The 21,397-nt window shown below is 47.1% G+C and overlaps 1 protein-coding gene and 1 long non-coding RNA gene across 3 annotated transcripts in view; one reads left to right on the top strand and one right to left on the bottom strand.

Annotated features, from left to right (window-relative positions):
• Window positions 1-817, bottom strand: part of CUL3 (cullin 3) — a 51,456-nt gene extending 50,639 nt beyond the window's left edge. Inside the window, exon 1 of the mRNA XM_030455974.1 lies at window positions 345-817. Within this exon, the coding sequence (XP_030311834.1) occupies window positions 345-410 (66 nt within the window). The 5' untranslated portion in view covers window positions 411-817. The remainder of the gene's footprint in view (window positions 1-344) is intronic.
• A 326-nt stretch (window positions 818-1,143) lies between these two features.
• On the top strand, window positions 1,144-4,336 carry LOC115598752. 2 transcript variants are annotated; one of them, XR_003987900.1, is made up of 3 exons: window positions 1,144-1,212; window positions 2,238-2,403; window positions 4,201-4,336. It is a non-coding gene; the product is annotated as an uncharacterized LOC115598752 (long non-coding RNA). The 2 variants fall into 2 exon arrangements; XR_003987899.1 differs by lacking the exon at window positions 4,201-4,336 and adding an exon at window positions 3,268-3,564.
• The last annotated feature ends 17,061 nt before the right edge of the window (window positions 4,337-21,397 follow it).

The following is a 21,397-nucleotide window of genomic DNA, read 5'->3' as shown; positions in this document are numbered from 1 at the left end:
TGAGGGAGACGATAATCGCGGGGACCAGTTCCTCCACCTCCCACTCGCCGTGCAGCAGAGAGCACCGATCCCCCGACACGCACCTCCCGCCTCACCTCCCCGTCCCCGTCCCCGCAGCTCGCAGAGGGGTGCCCGAGCCCGCGGGCCGCCTGACAGCTCTCCCCGCACCGCTCGCACCCACCACCCCCTCCGAGGCCGCCTCCGCCCGGGACCGACCCGGCTCGCCGGCCCGCGGCGCCGAGCACACGGCGCGGCTGACAGGGAAGCGAGGCCGCGGGGCCTGCGGGCAGGCGGAGGCCGGGGCCTGGCGCGGCCGCTCGGCCCGGCCTAGGCCCGGTACTCACAGGGAAGGCTCGGATCCGCATCTTGGTGTCCTTCCGGCTGCCCGTCCCCTTGCTCAGGTTCGACATCTTCGGGCCCGGCGGCGGCGGCGCCTCCCGTCCGGAGGGGCGCCGGGGGGACGCGCGGCGGGGCGGCAGAGCCCGGGAGCGGGGCCGGGGGGAGGCCGCTGGCGACCTTCACTCCGGGCTGCGGCCCCCGGGGTTGCGCGGAGAGCGGGAGGACCGAGCCGAGCCGGGCCGGGCCGAAGGGGGTAGCGACGGGGAAAAGCGGCAGCGAGGGGCGAGGCGGCGGAGCAGGCCCCTCGCTCCGGCGGCCGCGCTTCCTTCACCCTCCTCCTCCGCCGCGATGGCGGACAAACATCGCTCAGTGCGCAGGGCCGAGCGCCCCCCCACCCCCCCTTCCTCTGCCTTCCCTTCTTCCCTTCCCACCGCCCAGCACCAGCCAGCGAGACACAGACCCGGCCGCGGCGGCGGGCGGGGGCGGCGGGCGGCGGGCGGGCCGCGGGGCGGAGCTTGGGCAGCCGGGACGAGGAGGGGGGAAAGAGGGGGCAGCAGCTCTCGCGAGGCTTCCGCCGCTCTCGCGGGACAGCCGGGCGGCTCCGAGCTGTCAGCGGAGGGGAGGAAGGGGAAGGCGCGCGGGAGGAAAGGGCAGCGCCCATTGGCGGAGAGCGGGGGAGGGGCGGGGCCACGGTGAGGGGGCGGGGTCTATGCGGACGGAGGGGCGGAGCCAAGGCAGGGGGCGGGGCTGCAGCCTGAGGCGGCGGGCGGGGGTCGGGGCCGCGGTGAGGCGGGAGGTGTGCGGGGTCCGCTCGGTGTGCGGGGTCCCCTCGGTGTGCGGGGTCCGCTCGGTGTGCCACGTGTCGGGCTGCTGGTGGGTGTTGTGTCAGGGCGAATCAATGCGCGGGTTCCGGTACCCCTGGAGGGAAGCGCGTGTGGGCCTCGCAGCACCGAGCGTGGCTTGAGCGCTGCTGCGGCCCCGGCTGCCCCTGGAGAGAGAGAGAGCAGGGGCCGAGCGTGTCCCGGGCTGGCGGTCCCTACCCCCGAGTTTGGGGTGGCTGGGCTGGGCTGGCTCTGCACTGCTAAAAAAGGAAAGACAGTTTGTTCCTTTTCCTCTTGCTTACCCTTTGAAGTCTCCCGGATGCCAATTGTGCCCCTCTGAATCATGTCGCCGGCGGGCGTGTCCCTCCGCGGAGCCTCAGAGAAGGGGCATGATGCAAGGCGCTTTTATTTATTTATGTTTGGTGTTTTCGTCGCAGTGCATGCCTGAGAAATGAGGGTGCCACCTGAGGCAATGCTTACATGAGCGTAGAGTTAAATATAGGTCACCCAGGAAAGGCCGGTTGCTGGGCGAGGGGAGAATGTTCTGAAAATGTCAGATTCCGTAAGGTGGGAGCTGTGTGTGACTCTGGGAGTTGGGATGGGCAGCCTGGGAGCTGTGTGTGACTCTGGGAGTTGGGATGGGCAGCCTGGGAGCTGTGACTCTGGGAGTTGGGATGGGCAGCCTGGGAGCTGTGACTCTGGGAGTTGGGATGGGCAGCCTGGGAGCTGTGTGTGACTCTGGGAGTTGGGATGGGCAGCCTGGGAGCTGTGACTCTGGGAGTTGGGATGGGCAGCCTGGGAGCTGTGTGTGACTCTGGGAGTTGGGATGGGCAGCAGGAGAAATCCAGGGCCCAGACACCAAAGGGGGACAAAGTGAAAAGTTGGTGGACAAAACTTGAAATCTGGGTCAAAACGTGCCTTGCTCAAGATGATCCCTCGGAGGAAGTAACACGGCATGGTCAGGAAGAGAATTTTTTTTAGGTGACTCTGAAACTGGACTCTGAAATTCCAGAGCACCTTGAGGTATGTGCTGTGCATCCAGAGGCTCTCACCTCTCTCATTACTCTTCCCCTCCAGGTGTGCATCGTGTGCCCCTCGGCAGGAACATCCCTTCTCTGAGCTCCTTTGCCTCCTGTGAGAGTCACGTCACCGTTTGCTACAACCACTTCCCACTGGGACTGGGCCTGTTCACCTACGATTATTTCATCTCCCGATCAGAATTAAGTGTACACGCCTGGAGAAGGTATTATATAACAGTGACACAATGCACACTGGTTGCAACATGACTGTGCAATACCAACCAGCCCTCTCCAAAACTACAGGAGAGTCAAAAGGCAGGCGAAGCAAAGATGGAAAGGGAAGTGCTGCCATTTGTTAATAGGAAGAATGTGGCTCCCACGTTCTGTCAGTACAATTTGAATCTTACTTCTTCTCCAAAGTGCTTCCTTTATCAAATGAAAATGAGCTCTTATATTAATATAGTGGGTTTTTTTTTTTTCCCATCCTGTGACAGGATCAAGCAATTGGAAAGTGCTTAGTTTTGACTCTTGTAAAAACAGTTTGCAAAACTGAAGGAAAAAGCAAATTTGTACTGAAACACAGAGCTTTGGTTTTGAAAATGTTACAAGAGTATTTTTCAAGACATTTAGTGCTGTCCTCAAAAGCAAAAGCTTTCCCCACACACTGTTTTTGAGGAACTGGCATTTCTTTCAAGAAAGAAGAAAAAGAACCACTTTGATGGGATCTATTATTGCAGATTAATTTCTCTAGTTACTGCCTCTGTGTTTTCTCTGATGTTGGCCTTACGCTTGTGGCACCTGTACCATAGCCTCTTGCCTTCTCTTCATGCAAGCTGCTACCAGTGCCTGGTTTTTATCTAAAAGTCTGAAAAGTGCTGACTCACCCTTAGTCACTCTTCAGTCCAGCACAGTGCACTCAACACAAACTAAAATTACTCTCCTACCAAGCAGTTTCAATTCTTGTGTCAAGTAGCTTTATTTTGCACTGTGAGCTTAGAGCTACAACACTTCCTGGCATAAGTATTGTGCTAGTTCTAACTTTATTACTAACAGCTGAGTTTGCAGCCTCTGCTTTCTTTTTTGTGCAGATTTATGACCCAGTGTGAGTCCTTGCTGGAGAGAAATTCACCCACAGCTCCTCCCTTCGGGTCTGTTCTCTGACTGCCCAAGGTTGAGACAATTATTTTTTTTTTTCTTTTAGTGCAAATTTTCTGTTTCCATACCTCATGCACAAAACTGAAGTTCCCCTAAAAATTACCCTTCGAGCTCGCACAAAGAACTCATTTAAAGGTCCATTAAGTGCTTGTAATGCTAATTCTGGGTTGGGCAAAGCCAAGAAGAAAACAGGAGGGTGGAGAAGGACAGATTAGCATAGGAAGAAGAAATCAGCCACCTTATTGTTTAAGTGGGTCAGCTCAGGCATCACACAGAGGTACCTGAGGTGTCCTCTCCAAGTGGAGCAGCAAAGTAGCGGTTCCTGTGCAGGAGAATGGTCACCCCTGCTCAGAGCTCACCTCTGCCCGTGGCAGCAGCCTGAAACACACCTTGCACCAACATGGAGCAGTGTGAAGGCTCTCTAAATAACACACTGTGCTCAGCATTACCCACAGCAGTCCTTTACTGTTGTTTTCCTATCAGTCATGCAAAGGGCAGCAGGAATTTTAGAAGACTGTGAAGAGTACATTACATTAGAACCAATCTATCTAAATGTATGGTTTTATAGCCAAGCAGAACAGGACTCTTGTTTAACTTACAGAAACATATACCTCTAGACATTCTCTATATACCTACAAAACCCAGATTTATTTCAAATGGCAACTTTTTTCCCTGGTAAGGCTTGATAGTGCTCCCCCAAAGCTAGGAGCTAAGATTACCTTTATAAAAATAAATACAACCTCCAAGGAATGATATATACATATCCTCAGGTCTTCCTTACATAATCCCTCACCTCTCTGACCAGCAGTGATATTGGATTATAGAAATACTCAGCATGAATTTAAAAAAGGGGTTTTCTCTCCCAGCAGGAAACAGGCTGGCTGCATCCTGGTCCACAGAGCACCTAAAAGCCTGGCTGCAAACTCAGGGGAAAGCAACCAAGGCTTGAAACCTCATCTCCAGTGAGCTTCTACTGCAGAAAAAAAAAGCAGCAACATAGCATTTGCATGTTGTGGTAGGTAAAACAGTGAGTTCTGTCCTTTTAAAGAGCAGAATGAGGGGAAGGGCTTTTTTCTTTTTTTTTTTTTCTTCTTCCTTCTTTCTTTTTTTTCTGTTTGGTAAGTGCCTGCATCACTTTGCATGTGATGGTTGCTTTCAGATTTGCATGATGATTTGTGACACAGTGAACAGATGTAGAAGACAGTTCCCTCTGTAGCTTTCCCATGCTACTATTGTAGGAGATGCAGGGAAAAAAATCATTCTTTTCAGCAAAATTTATACAACCTAAGGAAAAAACATCTCTTTTTTTTTTCTTTTTTGGACCAACACAGAGGCAGGCACCAGCAAAACAAGCATCTGATAATGAACCATAAGCTTTTTTGAAGATTCTGCCAAAGCAGAATCCCTGTCCAAACCACTGTAAAAACAGCAAAATTCAGGACAAACAAATAAATGGATACTTTAAGTGCCTTAATCCCTCCTCTGCAAATCAATACAATAACTGACTGATTTGTGTGCAAGGCTGACATATGACAAGGGGCACAGGGAACATAGGATCCTGTAAAAAGTATTAAGTGTTCAGAAATTACCTAGCAGGCCAAGATTACAGAGCTCTTCAAAGACACAAAACAATTTCAAGGCACACTTTTTCACATAATTTCTATCCCATTTGAGACTTTTCCTTGGATAAAGGAAGATGGTTGGGTTTTATTGGGGTTTTTTGCCTGGCAGAGGTAGTGCTGGTGGCTGAGAGGCCTGAGGGTGCAGTCAGAGGCTGCAAAGGGGCAAGGCAAGACAGAGAACAGGCAGCATAAAGTTATAGGTTTGTTCCCTCGTAGCAACTCATTGCTTAGAATGTTGGGCTGGGCTGTGTTTAAATTTTATTTCTGTTGCATTTAAATGTCACCACAAACAGAGTAAATGCTAATATATGAAGGTCTAAACAGCTCAACACTTTCCAAAACAGACTCAAGTACTTTCCAATACTCTGCAAGCAGGAAGAAATGCTGAGGCACTGTGTCAACCTTATTTTCTGAATTCGTGACCTGCTGTAACAGACAAAATCTTGGCTGACAGGCCCAGCTTAACCCATGCTCTCCCTTGGAGTTCCCTGTCCCATCATCAGCCACCCCACCACCAGCAGATTCCACCACTGCCACGTGGCACAAGCTCTGCCCCCAGCACCAGCAGCCTTGGAGTGGGCTGTTGGCAGGCAGGATGCTGAGGGCTGGCAAGAGAGGTGATGAGGTTGCTGTAACAAACCCATCATGTAGTGGCACATTTTAGAAACAGGTCTAACCAGACAATGCACATAATAACCAAAATTAATGCTGCCCAGCCAGCACTGACTTCCCTTTCAGTACCTGACCCACTTCGAGGTGGTTGGAATAATACATGGAATAATAATGAAGTCCTTACCAGACTAAGTCAAGTCTCAGTTGGAGAGCAAACTTACACCTCTAATGCAAGCCTTTGACAGACACTTTGCACAATACCACTGCAAAACATGCTGGCAAACCCATGGCCTGTAATTCACCAGCACTGCAGCTTTCTGTATGGCAGCTGTAACTGCTGTGCCATCAGCTTCTTTCATACTCTACCTCTGCCCAACAAGAAGAGCAGTACAGGGCAGCTGTGCAAACCTCTGTCCTCAGCTAGGACAGGGGATGCTGCCACATGGAGCCAGGCAGGCTCTGGTGTTATAACCTAGTCTTCCAGTGCCTCACTGCCAGCTGGAGGGTTTTTCCAGACCTTCAGTAGCATGACAGAAGATCTGGTCAGAGCAAATCTTTGTGGAGTGCCCACGTTACAAAGGAAATTAAAGTAAATAATTAAAAGCATGCGACAGCAGTTGTCAACCAGTAGTGAAAGCTGCAGTGGTGTGGTTAGAGAAGTGGTTCAGGTTCAGAAATTTCTCCTACCTGGTCACAAAAATCTTCTCTTCAAGGTGAACGAGTGTGTGCATAATGTGTCAGAAGACAGCCTGAAAGGGCCAGACCCTCACTCAAAACACTCAATGCAAATTTTGAGAAAACAAAGAAAAAGTTTCAGTTAGAACCCCCTGAAGAAAATACTGTGCACAAACCCAAGTGCAACTTAAAAGGTTGTGCCAGTACCATCATAGTACACAAACACCTACCAAAAGGTGAAGGGTGACCTGATCTTGGTGCACAAAGCTCCCATGTGGGAAAGCGGTTTCTGAGAGCACTGCAATTCATATCAAGTAGGAAAAGACAGCTTGACAGAATGGTTGGGAAGTGAAGCAAGATGAAAAACTACACAAAACCAAGGGTAATTATTCCTTTAAACAATTTACTTGCAGGTGCCACAGATCCTTCATTATTCACCATGTCAAATGAAGCTCAGTAATTTGCTAAATACCAAGCCAGACTAGCTACAGCTGCTTTCTTCCAAAACAGCAGCTCTGGATTTACTGAGCCCCTCAGTCCCTTCTGCACTAACACCCTCAGCAGCTCTTGGTGCTCTAGGCAGATGTGGGTGGGCAGGGGAACTCTTGGGTAGCACTCACCCTCCCCTTGGCTGTGGTTCACACAATGCAGGTGGAAAATGGGTGCTTTGAGATAGCTGACAAGCTTTCCTTCTTATGAGGTTTAGTTTCTTAGTACCAGTTCTGTTTCTTCAGGACTGGAAGAAGCTGTTTTGAAAGCTGAGGGAGAAACGTGTCTCAAGAGTTTTCATGGTTAGAGTCACCAGAGATTATCTGTGACTTTTACAGACTTTCATGCCCCAGCTATTTTGACATTTCCTGTTAGCTAAGTGACAGAGAATTAGATGCCTTGTGTACTTCAAATGCCTGTACATTTGTGGCCTTTTCACATTTGGGTTAAAAACTCAAGGTTGCTCACACAGGAATTTCCTCCTTCTTAAATACATGCATTGTTTTCAAAGTTGCATCTGCCCAGAAGTCTCTACCCAGCTGTGGTCTGCACACTTCCCAGGTCCTTTACACTACCATAGGAAGCCCTGCCCAGCAAAGTCACCAATCTTCACTCTTAGGTCAGGTACTTGCTGAAGAAGCAGCTGTGCCAGCTTAAGATGTGACTGATGCCCAGGTGTTGGTCATCCCTCCACAGCAGCCCTACAGTCTGCCCTACTGCATGATGTAAAAGACTGTGTGCAAAACCTGGTGTTGAAATTCCAGCTGAAAGTCAGGTGAGTAAACTCACATAACCCCCACCAGCATTTACCAACCTGCTGTCTTTGGGATGAAGCACACAAGGAGGGCCCAGGTGACATCTGAGCTGTACCAGGAAGAGGGTAATTTCTGGTGGATGGGTGGGAATGGGCATCTTCAAATGCCACAAGCCCATTTCTACAATGACCACATGACTGTAGCCTCAGAAAACAATCATTATTTTAGAAGATGTTGGTAAACATCATCTTCCAGACCAACCTCTCTGCAGGGTGAAGATGCCAGGCGTCTGAAATGGGCAGTCCCACAAATCAGGGCTCTTCCTGCAGCTCCAAAAATTGGAATTGTGCAGCTGTTTCCTAAGCTGTCCAAGGCAAAGTGTGCTGGTTAGTGCAAACCTGCCTTTGTCAGCTGTTTGAACTAAGCCAGTGGAACTTGCCTGAAGCAGAGCAGCATGTCTTTATTCTCCTGGATGCACCTTCTTGGCAGAGCTGTCCCAGTTATAACCCCTGGCTTCAGTGGAAATGCACTCAGCAGTCTCAGGTGTTTGCAAAATGGTAATGGCACAGGACCACCAAGTGGTTAAACCTTGTCATATGGTGCAAATGTCTTTTTTTTTTTTTAATTCTGCATAAAAAAATATGAAACATCCACGAAAAACACAAATGTCCTTCAGCTCTTAAACAGCTTTCAACTCCCAAAGTTGAGTTCAGTGCAAAAAGTGACCTTTTAACACATTTTATACCATTACAAGGTGTCTCTTTAAACCATAAGATTATTGCTACTATCTTTACACTACTATCTAAGGGCCAACAAACAGTCCTCATAGCCAGCACTAGACAAGCACAAAAAATTAGTCTTCTACAGAAAAGCTCCCAAGTTATGTAGACAAGGCAGGTATTTGGGAAAGTGGAATGGGAAGGAAGGTGTTTTTTGATGGGATTATGGCTCTTGGATGGCCAGTGTGAAAGGATCCCTAAAGTAAATGAGAGGGAAAAAAACCCAAAAAAGCCCAACACATGGTTGCTATCCTGAACCTGCTGAGGATGTGCTTGTTTCACAAGCAGAGGCTCCAGTGAGCTGTGTGTAAATCAGGCCCACGTGTGCTCAGCCTGGCTTTTTGAACAGTCATGACATGGATGCAAGGTAAAGATAAGCTTTTGATGCCACTGAGTTATTTGATTTACCACCAGGAAAGACCTAAATAAATAATGTCCTGGTGGGAGGGCATGGCATGCTGGCACTTGGGAGCACAGAACCCTGGGGTTGAAACGGCGATGAAGTTTCTCAAGACATTAAAACACAAAGTGCAGAAAAAGCAAGATCATAGTGGATGAAGAGCTCCATACACTAGAATAAAAATCTATGAGCAAGACAGTTTTCCTGGGATAGGTGTATCAGAGGTATGGCAAAATCTTCTTAATAGAAATGGAGTGTATATTAACAGAAGTTCATTGTTACTGATGTACTTTACGTAAGCCTGCTTTCTTTCTGACCCAAATTCTTTCTAGGGATTGAAATCAGCTGTGGCCAGATCTCAAGGCTTATTTGGCTGCAGTTACCTGGCTAGGGAATGATTTATTCATGTCATTACTAAAATGACTACTTTGATTTAGAATGCTGTTAGAGAGTCTGCAGATTCTGCCCAGAAGCCAAGCCGTGTTCCTCAAAGGAGCGACGTTGCACACAGCCCTTTTGAAAATAACTTTTCATCACACATATCCATGGAATTCCTTCATTTGAGCAAACATCAAGCTTGATGCCAACAGAAAGAAAATCTGAATCTGCAAAATCTTTCTGTTTCAGTTTGGAGGGGGAATGCTGATGGTAAATTAAGACAGGAGATCCCTGGAATATAATTGTCTTCTTCTCAGTTCAATGGGATCCTGCTATGCCTAGTTGCAAGTGAAGGAATAATAAAAAAAATCCTGAGAAGTGCTTGATTGTAATCTCCCCCACCTGCTTTTCTTGATCTTCTAATTAAGTTATAAGAACCAGGGACAGACTGCTATTATCAGAAACCTTTTTCAACTGATAATATTGATTCAGTTGTATGCTTCACTACTTTTTATTGGTCTCAGGATTACTATAAAAACCAAAACAGTGGTGAAAACACACACCAATCACACTACTCTGGCAGTTTCAAAAGGATTCAGTTTCGCTTTTTGATCAGTAGTACTTAACATTTCCTTCAATTTTGCTTTAAAGACTATTACAAGTGATATTCCTGACATCTCTAATATGCAGGACAACTGTATGTATACACATACATTAGAAACACTTCCTCCATTTTTCCTTTCATTTTCTAGAGCATAATCTTTGATCTATTCTCCACAAATAGGCCTGTGTCCTTTGGTGACCTTGCCATCAATCCAACTGCCTTTAAGAAGGCTCTTAATCAACTTGCAAGGTTTCAGGTTCAAGAACTCTCATCCTCAAAAATTTCCATTTTTGTTTTATTTGTTAAATCAAGAAGGGATCTTGGCAAAATACAAATTTAACAAATATGTGCACATTGATGAAAACTCTATGGGGTGAATGCTGACTTCAAACCGTGTCTGTAATACTGGATTGTTTAGGAAAACAAAAGCAAGTAAATTCTAGCATGAACTCGAGGTGTTTTAGAAATCAGAGCAGCAATGGTTGTGTTATTTTAGCCATTTCGTTGTTGAAATGCTGTCACAGTTTAGCAACTCCTAGACATCAGGCAACAGCTCAGCAAACTTCACTTAGTTTGCAGATTTCTTATAAGCCAGGAATGCCAAAGGTTTTGTTTTTTTTTTTTTTTTCTGCCAAATTAAGCGAAGTCAGCCAAATGCAAAGGTGTAAATCCTGTCCTCTTGTTTGCTCAGTGCCTCGAGCTGTTCTCAAGACCTGGCAGAGATTAAAGTTGCCTGCTATTAGCAACTGGAAAAAGCATGAGGCAGAATGCCAGCTTCTAAATTAAACAAACAAAAATCCTTTTCTAGTTCACTTCTAAAGACAAGTGTATTTCTTTCACACCTATATCTCAAAACATAGACAGGTTGAAGTGAGCAGCTGGAAAAGTACCAAAGATTTATATGTACTTACACTGCTGAAAGAAAGGCTGCAGTTTTTAATGCATCTCAAAGATCTATGAAGACATCCTGTGCTCCATCTCTGGGGCAGCTTGACTATTAGGACTTGGGAAGGCTTTTTGATCAGAGTGGAAAGTCCCGAAGATTATTTCACAAGCCCCATCAATCACCCTAACGCTGGCCCAGTTGCCACAGGAGAAACATCTATGAAGGCTTTTGCAGTTTGTTAAAAGGGTCATTCATTTAGCTGTGGATTTTCACTCGGGGAGAGTTACCTGCTTTTTTGAGGTTCTTTCTTTTTTTAAACTGTTGTTGTTAATGTTGCTTTCACGTTTCAGAACTGCTCTGACAGACAGACACCCAAAAACGTTCTTATTCAAAACCATTTGTTACCTTTAAGGAAACCTTTGAAACACTCCTTCGTGGTGGTTAGGAGAACAACAGACACACATACATATAAATGCATTTCTGAAAGGGAGAGAAATGATTACAAGTGACTTCTTTGTTGAAGTTGTGTGTAAAGCATAGCTGGTAAACCATCAACAGGAGATGTGGGTTCCTTAGCACATACTCCCATCTCCCTGTAAATACAGGACTAGGCTGTTTACAGAGTGACAGATGGTGCTTACTGACAAGAAAACGTTTATAGGTACTTATAAGAAGAAAAGCTATGATATTCCAGAGTTGACTTCTAGTATTTGCAGGAAAGTATCCAGAAAGAAGAGACAAGCAGCTAAATCCAGATCTGCACCCCTTCTGCCAAACTCAAAAACAACTTCCTGGGAAGCAAGGGTGTTCTGAAGAGGGCTAAACAGATGCAACTCTTTCCATATGGAAAATTCATTTTCTAGTCAATATCTCTTAATAGCCCAAACTTCTCTCTTTTCATGTTCTCTTCCACTTCTCCTCTCTTTCCTAGATACTCATCATCAAAAAAGATAATCCAAGCCAGCCTGCATAGAAATCACCACAAAACTAACCAATCCTCTATGCAGCTCTGCCAAGCTCTTTCCATGTGTGTCAGAATTAGCTTATGGCATTATTTTTAGGATTTTTTCCCTTCTGATACAAGCTCTTTGCACCGGCTGTGACTTCCTCCTCCTGTGTGCAGCTGCTCCAGACATCAAGTTCTATGAAGCTGAACACAAGTTGGAGCAAGGCAGGATGCTCCCATTGCTGCAAAGGTGTTACTTGTGCCAGATGTCTTTTAAAATAGACTTACATATATACACACACACAAATATGTGTATTTATTTTCAGTAGAGATTTTTAGTTTCTTTACTAACAATACACAGCTTGAGACCTACCTCTTCGTTCGTAGCAACATACATATTACTGACACTGTCTTCTACACCTAAAACTTACACTTTTAATTAAAAATTAATATGCCTTTCAGGCCTACTTGCATATGAAATCCATTGGAGCTCAGCTGCAGCATGTGGTGAGGTGGTGCCAAGCTGGCTGACAGATGCAGGCACTGCTTGATCAGACTCACCGCTGACAGGAGCTTCAGCCAAGGTCTCATTTCTGCAGCCATAAGGAAAAAAGATGTTAAATTTAGGTAGGCAGTAAGTTAACCATTGAAGCAGGGCTTCTGCTCAGTGTTTTCTCCTTGGAATTATGCGATGGGTGGAATGCAGAAGATGCCCCTCCTTGGAAGTGTTGAAGGCCAGGTTGATGAGGCTTTGAGCAGCCTGATCTAGTGGAAAGTGTCCCTATCCATGCAGGGGAGCTGGAACTAGATGGTCATTAAGGTCCATTCTAACCAGAACCCTTCTATGATTCCATGATTTTACTCTATGTTTTAATAAGGACCTGTGGCAATGGCAGCAATTGTCATTCATGGACTTCCCAACCTTGTGAGAATGACTTGGCTTGAAGGATTATGTCTCCAGACACACAGGTTACCCAGTCAGATCTATTACTTTCCTGGTGCTCAGCAGTCATAGTCCTGTGAATCAAATGCTGTTGAGTAACCACGGGTTTTAATCATGTTTTGGGGACATGCATGAATTTGAAAGATTCTTCAAAATTAACTCTGGCCACAGAGTTCTCTGGTGCTGGATGGCTGCTCAGAGATCTTGGCCTCATTTTTCCTTTGCTTAAGCATGGTGCAAGGAAATAGTAGCAATGCACAAGAAGATGCAGGGTTCCTAGGAACAATCCTGAACATGGAGCAGGTTTTCAGACAGTGATGCCATCAGCAGTACTTGTCAGAAGAGCCCAAAGCCCAGACAGCCTGCATGACAGCAGTGACCTTGGTGCTCAGGGGCCAGGTGCTCTTTTGGCACCAGTACATTCCACTGCCATTCCCATCTCTATCTCCAAAGCACAGGGACCAAGACATACAGCTGCAGATGTTACTCCATGCTAGAAAAAGAGCCTCAAAAGGTAGACTAATATTTCTTGCTCAATGAAGAGTTCTCTCGAGCTTAGGTGTGGAAGCAGGCAATGGTACCTTCTCTTTCATGCCCATTCTTAGAGGTGAGGCAAGAGAAGAGGTGTTGTCCCAGAAGCAGCAGCAGCAGGTTCCATAGGTAAACCCGTGCTGCAATTTTTGGTAGCTGGATGTTGCCACAGGGCAAAATGAGAACGAAGCTGTTGGTTTAGAAGCAGCCAAAGGAAGCCCAGTAAGCAGTGGAGCCAACCTAACTCAGTGTCTCTCAGCTCAGTAGCCAACCCTTGGAAAGATCTGGGTTGGCTTTACCTGTGCTCTGTTCCTTCCTGCATTTCTGTAGTGAAGATGACATTAACTAGCCTAGACATGTTACTGGACAGCAGGATTACTGCTGCTTTTTATGTATTACACCATCAGGCAAGCTATTGGGACAGAAGAGCTGGACGAGTTGGAGCTAGCCTCCTCCCAGTTACCTGCTTGGTGGTTCTGCTCAGTTAGAAGCTTGCACCTCTCCAGTTTGACATTGCACTTGTTTATTTCACCTGACAAAACAAGGTCCAGAGTACAGACCTGATGGCCAGAAGCTCTGGAGTTATGTGCTGGGTCAGCTCCCCTTTGCCCAGTGCATGTCACGCTGCTTTTCTGGTTTTCCTTAGGAAAATGCAGACACCACCATTCACCTGTATTGCAAGTATCACTTGCACAAGGCTTTGAAGAGGTGGCACAGCACACCCTGGTACCTGATATTTGTTTTATATAGTGTACAGGCCCATCAAGCAGAAATAAAGTAACATTTTAAAGCTAATTAACAAAATCATTTTAATCTATTATTTCCTGCAGCCAAAGTCATCACTGCACCTCTGCACTGTTGCTCCTGGTTCACAGGTGCATATGCACATCGTGGATGAATTCCACAGCTGTGTCTTATCCTAGTTCCTGTCCCCATTCCGTGAAAGACTGGGATGTGCAAACTGGAAAATACCGTGTTTGGCAAAAGTAATTATCAGAGGAAAAAAATGACTCAAGGGGAATTGCTAGAGGTCTTAAATCTATGTAACTCCACGTTTAATACTAGAACTCTCAAAATCTCGGATGGATCATATCTTGTTTTTAGATCAGTGCAAAACCAAGCACAAATCCAAACCCAGAATGAAGGCTGCTGCTGTCCCCACATTAAACCACAGAGTTATTGGCTGGCCACAGCCCACTTTTAACAAACCAGAAAGGTGCAATGCATTTTCAGCAGCTAGCTTGGGCTAGTGAGAAATTATTATTTGTCTTTTTACAGTTCCTAGCTTACAAAAATACATTTTTTTTTTCCCCTGAGGGTTAGTATAACCAGACACAGCAGAAGTCAGCCCAGCAGTTTAAAACTTTGGCATGAATCTTTTTATATATCTAATAGCAGCTGGTTTGGCTATATTGTTCTCAGTTTGTTTTTTGGTCTTAGTTTGTTTTTTGGGGGAAGAGGGAAAATGACCTTTCTGCATTACAACATAGATTCATTCTATAGAGATACACAAGGGAGACAGAATCCACAATAAACATCAGAAAACGCACGAGAAGGATCAGTCCTTTGGTTTTCCTGGCACTTAGCTCTTCTCCACTCAGCTCTGTGCCTTTCCAGTCTCTTCATCACTGATTTGATGTGAGGAGAAGTTTGAAGTGTGAAAGGAAAAATGATGGCTATCTTGGGCTAATCCTCCAGCAGGATCTGCCAGGGTGACAGCCACTCCCCCATCACGCCACAGAGCTGCCCTCCTCCCGGGACAAGTGGCTGGCGAGTCAGGTGCTGCTTAGATCATCACCAACACCTACAGTTTCGAAAGGGAGAGATCAAAAAGGAGATTACAGCTGTAGGTGGAGGCACAGAAAACACAAGGCCACCTTCATCTGCCTCTCACAGCTTGCTATCAGCTTGTCTGTATCTGAGTTTCTGCTCCCACCACCTCCCCCTGACACTTTGGTGCTCCATTTAAACCCTGCCCCACTGGAGGAGCCATCTCTCTCTCTGCCCCTTGGAGCTCTCCTGCATTACTGTCACAGATTTCCACCTGGATTTTCCAGGAGAGTTTACTACTCCCAAACATTACTTACAGTGCCTAAGCAAGGGAATTTTTTTGTATACCTCCTCCTTCTCCAAAAGTGCATCACCATCAAAGCTCAGGTCTGGTTCTTCTTGGGGACCATGGGAGCTGTACCCCTCTGTAAACTTGAGACCATGCTGGGCTTGTGCCTCTCCTAAAGATGGAGAACTGTTTATCCCTATCAACAACAAAAAAAAAAGATGTTAAACATCACCCTTGCTCAGAGGGGATCCAAGTATTTTGCAGTCAAAAAGACCAAGCAGGATATAGCTCACAGATCTAGTTCAGGAGAGGAAAACCAGATGTTAATAATGATATAAAAAGTCTAAGTGTGCTATACAATGCTATTGCAAAAGAAAAAAAAATTACTTAGGGGAGTAATTTTTAATTTTTTAATTTTTTTTTTAACATTGAAAGCACGAGGAGGGCATCTGTGGTAGATGGTGCAGGGGGGGAGGGTAGCCAAAGAAGTAAAAGCTCATTAGAAGAAAGAGCTGTTTGATATGAAAAGAAAAAAAGGCTGGATGTGATGGAGGCTGGGGCAGAAATGAGAAAAGGAAACCAGCCACCAGTGTGTTAAGACACACAGCCCCAGGAAAGCCAAGTTCACCTCTTAAGAACAAATTTCCCAGATGCTTAATATTCCATAATGGAGATTAGCTGGATTATAATTACCAAAAGTAAAGCAGCAATGTCTCACAATATTAAACCCAAATAAAGCCAGTGCCAACATTTGCTTGTCATTATTTATTCGACATTATTGGGGACATGCTGAAAAACTGCTTTGATTTCCTGAACTGTCCCCTTGCAGTTGTATTCATTACTTAGGAGTGGACAGGTGATGCAAATAGCACCCAAAAGGCCCTCTTTCCAAAGAGGGGAAGGAACTGGATGGGATGGGAGAAAAATAGACCCCAGAGCCCTCAGATACAGCCTTGTTTAACAGTCCAGCTGTTGTCACATTATTCCTTCGTTTGACTCAAGCACCTCAAAGTTTGTAGTAACTTTTCCAAAGGAACAAGCCCCGAGAAAGCAACCAAACATATGTTAATGTGTCCAAGCTATGTGGCTTGGAGCACAGTACAGATGTAATGGCATGAGGAGCCTTGGCTTTTGCCCAGTTTTGCACTCTTCTTGACTACATTCTTCTAGTCTGCTGGCTAACTGTGCTGTCTGCCAGCTCCAGCAGAAGCTGCATCCCAGGCCCAGGCAGTCGAAATTAATGATTCTCCGTAGCTCATTGCAACGATGCTGAAGCTGGAAGGAATTTCATTAACGAGCAATTGAGGCAAAATACAAGTAATGAGCTATTTTCTGTTTAGAAAACAAAGATACAGGATGCTGGCTTTTGAATCCAAGTAGTGAGGTGAGAGATACAAATACTTTAGCCTGAAAGTTTTACACAGCAAACGTACCCACAGGACCCGTTTCTACTTTGCATGACATTTGTTTTCATGGATGCAGCCCTGACTTCCCCAGCTCAGAGCAGATGAGTGCCTGGGAATGGAAGCCCCAGGCCAGGCATCCACCAGGAAGGGAGAATTCCATGGCAGCAACACGTGGAGAGATGGGGGAGAGGAAAAAATGCCAAAGCCATCCAGCTCTTTGAGCAAATCTTACCTTTCTTCAATATCCTCCCTGTCAATGCAACAAAGGGCACTTGGGAACAGGTTTTAGACCCAAGCTTTTGACTTTTCCCAACAGTTTTCCAAAGCCAATTTAAATGCTGTGGATCTGGGCTCCCATCTCCAGCTCAGCTTAACAGTTAACCAGAGGAGCTGGGGTCTTGAAAGCTTTCTTGAGGGTAAAGTCTGAATCAGTACAGTTTCACTGCTGTTGAGTTAATCTACATTAATAACACAATTTGCCCAGGGTCTTTAGTAAGGATGCTAATATAACTGTTTGAGGTGTTTAAATATATAACTCAAAAATTGGAGCCACCCAAGCTCTGCAGGGCAGCACATTTTCTGTGATTATTTTCACTCATTCTCTAGACTCTACATCAGCTGTCCTGGTGGCTTGGTACTGGGAAGTACTGGAAGCCTACCAATACATATATTTAAACCTTCCTTTTTTGTTTCCATTGGTAGAAGGACAGATTCTTTTTCTTTTCAAGTCACTACAAAGCCACTGTGCAGGCTAATTCTAGACAAATGTGAACACATGATACCCGAACAACGGATGTGAGGCTGCATTTGGAGTAAGTATGATAAAAAGTATTGTGTCCTCCAGGTCTTCAGTCGAGGAGAGTCCTGGCAGCCACTTGGAGGAAGGATTTTATTACTGCTGAGGTATTTTGGGCTCCATAGTGCAATGATTAGAATGTGCTCTGCTCAGATGGTTATGGGAGCAGCCCCTCCACCATGGCAACTAACATATGGCTTTGCATTGTTGCTAACAATCACACAGCAGAAAGAAAAAGAAGTAAAAAGGAGGACGACCTTGCACACACAGGCTATGGAAGTCTAGGACTGCATTCCCCAAGGCTGTAACCAGAAGTTATAAATTGCTATCTTGCATATTCTCGGTTCTCAAGTAATTGGGGAAAACAATGCAGAGTGTTTCTGCAGATAGCCCATTTATTTTGCTGAACTACTTAGAGCTCAAGGATGCTGTTTAGTATGAGCTGGGTACAAGCACAACAAAAGGCCAGGGGAAACTGTCTCTGGGTGTAATTATTTTTGTCAGGTATGGATGAGTATCTCTTTTGGCATGGCCACAGCATCCCCCTTCCTGAATTAATGGATCTTTTGCCACAAATGCAGAAGAATGATAAGACACAAACTGCTGGGAAGGTCATAGAATTTTACAAGTTGAGCTGCATAACACTGAGGCTGCTGCTTGGCTCCCAGACACATCACTTTTAGCAGTTTGCAAGGTACCAATACACTTGATAGCAGCCGACCCCATATTCAGCAAGTGGCCACCAGGCTGGTGATGGGTGGAAGAACAGGCTGTGCACTGGTGAAGCTTTTCAGCCAGACTTTACTGAACGTATCCTGTGCCCTCAGGACATGGCTCAACCTCACAGGATAGAGACCAGGAGAACCCTGCTGCACAGCTCTCCCTGAACTTAGCCCCAGTCTACCCTGTGTCTTCTGGGAAGGAAGAAACCCTCTGAAACTAAGGCCATCCTGCATCCTGCTCTAAGCACTCCTGCTCTGCTACCCCTGCAGCAGGTGACAAGTTGTGTCACTGCCAGCCTGCTGCAACTGGGTCCTGCAGAGACCCAGACTGACTGCTCCATGCCCAAAGGGACCAGGACCACCAGCACCAGCACTGGAGCACATCAACAGATTGGCAAGGGTGGTACTGTTGTCTCCATTTCACACAGAGTGGGCTCAGAAACAGAAACATGTATGGTGTTCTGTCTTTGATTAAAGACTGGCAATTACACACAGAAAGAGCTGCTGATGTCAGCATTCTAGGAAGCACTGATTGCACTGTGCCAAAGGAATGAAGAGATCTTAAAAGGAGCCACACCAGAAGTGCATTATAATTTTTTCTCCTCTTGCTTTCTGTTCTTACTTTGGAAGGCTTCTGTTATCCACCTCCAGATGACAGAGATGGCTGAGGGCACATCATGTGCCACGGACTGTGAAAGCTGAGCAGCACATAGATAATCCTGACTTGAAGATTCTTTATCCACCTTTCTCTCCTAACGACAAACACACCTGAAAAACCAGTAGGATCAATTCCCTAACCAAAGAAGGGCTAAAGCAATAATGATAGAGTCAATTGCAGTATGAATTACATTGTGCAATATAGATGTAGAATACAGGTATTAATTTCTATTTTGGATGGCCTATCTGAATTGCATCTCCAAACCCTTTTGATAGTTGATAACTGTAAATCAATGGATTATTTATGTAGCTGTCATGTATGCAATGAGAAAGGATACGGAATTATTTATACTTATTGGCAAATCCCTCCAGTGATTCAGGTTTTATACATTTGAAAATTATTAATGTATATCTTAAAAGCAATAAGTGAACCAATATGATTTGGTGCTTATTCCTCTTACATTTCCTTTAGCTTTACCATCCTGGTTTGTCAGTCCTAGTGTCAGATTATTTGGTTTCACATCAACAGCAGATTTATGCTGTAATCAGTAATCAGTAATTACAGAGAGGGTTACATTTGTATGGATGGCACTGGATGCCAAAAAGACCCAACCCAATCATTTCTAGTTACTTTGCAGGCTGTGGTAAAGTTCTGGCTGGGACTGGCCCCCCCAAGGGGCTGTGGGTCCTCACCACCTCTTGCAGAGCTGCCAGCAGCCAGCACTTACCCCCTTACCAAGGCATAAGCACTTATGCCCCTTACCAAGGCAGCAGGAAAAGCAAACCAAGAGAAACCAAATTTCATCTGTTGCACTGGCTGAGGCTAGGTCTGATGGCTAGGTCTGATGGGTATACGTTTAAATAAATATTTGATATTGTCCAGGAAATAGAGGGGCTTGAGTATACATTTCTATGCTGTCAGCCCTCTCCAGCACAGCTGTGAGAATACAGCAAGCGTTGAGGCTTTCATTAGATCTCTTCTCCTCAGCCAGTCTCCAAGTAGTGTTTGGCTGAGAAGACAGCTCTTCTGAAGGAGAAAAAACCACCTGGTTTATATCAATCAGCCAAGTCTCACCCAAGTCACTAATATCTGTGGGGTGGAAAGGTAAGGAAAGTACAGACGAAGTGATGGAAGGACAGAGGCAGCACAGGGCTCGTGGGAGCACAGGGCTACCAGCAGGTTTTGATGGGCTTATCTAAACACCTGTGAAGAGCACTGAGGGGTCAGAAACAGAGCAACAGGCACAATGCCTCAGAGTCCCCACAGCAGAAGCAAAACCCTTCTGGCCAAACCAGCAGCAGCTCTGCACCAAACACTGCCAACAAAGTGGGTGAAACAAGGTTTTCACCACCCTAGAGCTGCCAGTGCTGTACTTGGCTGACAGAGAACAGCCACTTGTCTTTATCAGGGAAAGAGTGTTTTTCCCCACACAGCTCTCCATCACATCCTCTCAAGATCCACTCTCAAAAGGGACGTACAAATAATTATTCCAAAAATAAACTGAGGAGATGAGACAGCTCTGCTGGGCACAGTCTCATTAATTCATTGCATCTAAAACCAACCCTTGAATTCCTGCTCACATCCATGCCCTTTCCTCTCAGACGGGCTGGGGGGCTGCAAACACCACCTGCACATCGGGCAGTTGTGTGCAAGTGGCTTCATCTCCTGCTCCTCAGGCTAAGGCAGCAACATATGGCTCAGCAGCATCCACCAGCCAGCCAAAAGATGCTGCTGCTCCCTAAAAAACCTCCTATCCTTGGATAAAGGTGGTTATCGACTCTACCATTGCTGTTCCTGCAATTGTCTAGGAAACAGACACCCTGGTCCCTCATCATAGTCCTGGATGCTCGCTCCAGGGAGGCCCCGGGAGGTTTGGATCCCGGTGATCCTGGCTGCACATATCTGTGTCCAGCTGGATCTGACCACACGCCACGTCCCAACTGGGCACGCCAGAGATTCCAGGAGCAACAGGGAGCCGGGACGGGGAACCTGCAAAGGCGGCAGCGATGCCGATCGAGAGCACTCCCGATTCCTGCAACACCGGCACCTGCAGGAAACTCGCGTTTTCTGCCGAACCCAGACAGGCCGGGCGGGGCGGACACTCCGAGCCCCCCCCCACCCCCCGGCATCCCCGTGCGCGGCGGCAGCGCGTTCCCGCGCCGGAGACCGCGGGTGAGAAGCGCAGGGCCGGGCCAGGCCGTGTCACCGCACCCCCGGCCGGCAGCGGGGCGAGAGCGGCGGGAGCCCCGGGGACGGCGGCGGCAGGATGGTGAGCGGCCGGCGGGGAGCGGGGGAATGCCCGGGCCGGGGCCAGGCAGGAGCTGCCGAGCCTTCTCCAACCCGTGCCGTAGCGGGCTGCCGCCGGGGCGGGGGGGATTGGGAGCGCGGCGGGGCGGGACAACCAGACAGCTCCTGCTGGGGACAGACAGACAGCCAGCCTGTGCTGGGGACAGCCAGCTTCAGTCGGGGACAGACAGACATCCTCGGCCAGTGTCAGAGTCAGACAGCGTCTGCCGGGGACAGACAGCTCCTGTCGGGGAGGGATAGGCAGCCAGCCAGCTCTTGACCTTCACCCCTGGCCCCAGAGCTCAGCCGAGCCGTGCCCGGGCGGGTCGCGACCCTTTGCTCCGGTGTCACCCCATCCTCGGCTGCCGCTGCGGTGCCACTGCTCCTCACGGTTATCCTTTTAACCATCGCCCTCCTCCCCACCCTCTCCAGCCTGAGCTCTGTCAGTACAGACGGGAAACATGGCAGTCGGGGCAAAGCCAAACTCACCTGGTGCTGCTGCTGGTGCCGCGGGGC

This window comes from Calypte anna, chromosome 9 (assembly GCF_003957555.1).
Source record: "Calypte anna isolate BGI_N300 chromosome 9, bCalAnn1_v1.p, whole genome shotgun sequence".
Lineage (NCBI taxonomy): Eukaryota > Metazoa > Chordata > Aves > Apodiformes > Trochilidae > Calypte > Calypte anna.
The sequence above is the reverse complement of the archived record's forward strand: the minus strand, read 5'-3'. Positions and strand labels throughout refer to the sequence as shown.